This window comes from Acinonyx jubatus, chromosome D3 (genome assembly GCF_027475565.1).
Source record: "Acinonyx jubatus isolate Ajub_Pintada_27869175 chromosome D3, VMU_Ajub_asm_v1.0, whole genome shotgun sequence".
Classification (NCBI taxonomy): domain Eukaryota; kingdom Metazoa; phylum Chordata; class Mammalia; order Carnivora; family Felidae; genus Acinonyx; species Acinonyx jubatus.
The window spans coordinates 20322303-20324346 of NC_069392.1; the positions used below are offsets into that span (position 1 = coordinate 20322303).

The 2044-nt window shown below is 51.8% G+C and overlaps 1 gene segment (V, D, J or C); it reads right to left on the reverse strand.

Annotated features, from left to right (window-relative positions):
- Positions 1-501: 501 nt before the first annotated feature.
- Positions 502-1198, reverse strand: LOC106988733 (probable non-functional immunoglobulin lambda variable 1-50). The segment is given in 2 exon segments: positions 502-920; positions 1042-1198. Coding segments are annotated over 2 exon segments (450 nt in total).
- Between the last annotated feature and the right edge of the window lie 846 nt (positions 1199-2044).

The window sequence follows — 2044 nt, forward strand, 5'->3', positions numbered from 1 at the left end:
TGCAGAGTTTTCATCGCTTTTATATGTGATGGTTATGAAGAAAGCTTCTACAGACATTCACATTCAGGATTTGCTCTGGGCAGATTGTTTTTATTTCACCTTCTCAATTTGCAGTTCGGCACGTCTCCTGTATTCCCCACAAATATCAGCATATAAGCGAAACTGGTCATCTGGTTAAAGCTAAGCAAAATGATACCAGATGCAAAGAGAGTTGATTTGCCCATCTAGCAGAGCAGGGACAGTGCTGAGGCCCCATCGAGAGGCTCAGAACGGAGAAGATGTTTCACTCATTGAAAGATCAGAAGACAACAAATGAATATAAACTAGCATGGAAGTAAATTTTCATAGTTCATGAGGACAAGGACTTTCTGGTACCATAGCGACCATCTGTCTATGAATGAACTAATCTGAGTGACCTTGAGGACAGAAGGGAGAGGAGGAGCCTCACTCCTATGGGGTGCAACTGGATGGACCAGGGCGCAGGGCATCAGCCAAAGAATAAGCAGAACTTACAGACTAAGCTGAGCACGCAGCTGCTGGGTTATTCACACTCTTCACAAATGAGTAACTAGGTTTTTGTGTCACTTCCCCACAGGTCTGGAGCACTGTGTGAGCACTGAGACTGCTGTCCCACGCTGAGCAGTAATAATCAGCCTCGTCCTCAGCCTGCAGCCCAGTGATGGTCAAGGAGCCTGTGCTGCCAGACTTGGAGCCAGAAAATCGATCTGGGACCCCCGAGGGTCGATTGCTATTACCATAGATGAGGAGTTTGGGAGCTGTTCCTGAGAGTTGTTGGTACCAGCTCACATAATTACCACCTCCGATGTTGGAGCTGCTTCCAGTGCAGGAGATGGTGACCCTCTGGCCCAGGGCCCCAGACACTGAGGGCGGCTGAGTCAGCACAGACTGAGCCCAGGACCCTGGAAGGGGGAGAGACACAGAGAGGGTGATGATATGGTCTAGAGACAAGAGGAAGAAGCAGGGCCCATTTTGTCCTCCCAGGAAAGTGTGTCCCTTTCCCCTGTCCCCACATTTAGTCACCTGTGCAGTGAGCGAGGAGGGTGAGGAGGAGAAAGGACCAGGCCATGGTGGAGGTCAGCACCGATCCTGCCTTCTGTGGCCCCACAGCTGAGCAGAGCCTCCCCTAATCTCTCCCTTCCCCTCTTCATCCTCTGAGAGAGGGAGGGCCCTTCCATGCAAATGAGACTCCCAGCTCTCTGACCCCTCACTGGCCCTGGGTCAAAGGCCTCTGACCGATGATGTCAGGGGGGGTGGGGATGGGAGGGGCTGTGTAGAATCAGGGTGTGGGGAGGTCCCAGTTTTGAGCCCTGAGCAGAGGGCACAGTCAGTGCCAGTTCTGCAGTCACAGCTCTGATCATCCTTTACCCCTCAGAAACAGGACCGGTGCGCCCCCTAGTGTCAAGACCCAGACCCATCATAGTGTGCATGGTGAGGAGAGGACACAGAAATAGCTCATGCCTCCCCATTGCTCTGATTCCTGTCCCCTGCATTAGGGCCAGACCAAGTGTCCCCTTAATATGTCCTCCCATCATCTCAGGGGAGACTATCCTCTACTCAGACTCCTCAGGCTGAATGTGTCTAGGGCTCCCTGGCTGTTCATGGGGCTTTATACAAACTCCTCTTAGATCAGGATCATGTCCAGATCAGTGACTAGTCCCCACGGATACATGTCCCCATTGTGCATTGTGTTAGGTGTTTCCTGTGGTGTGATTGTTCCCCCCTTTACAGACGCCTCATTACCCTGAGGTTCCCACAACACCGAGGAGACTGGTAGCAATTCTCTGCATTGTGTGAGCAGAAGCCCTCGTGTGTAACCCTAGAGGGGTCACACACTGAACATCTTTGTCATCTGTCACTACTTCCACCTGTTTGACATAACAGTTCTCCACACACTATGGGCAATGGTTCCTCCTAGGATTCCTTTTCCAGCACACAGACACAAGTCTGCAGGATCCCTGCCAGGAGAGGTTGTGTGTGGCATTGGCCTTAGGGCACAAGGGGAAAATATGTGGGAAGATCCAGG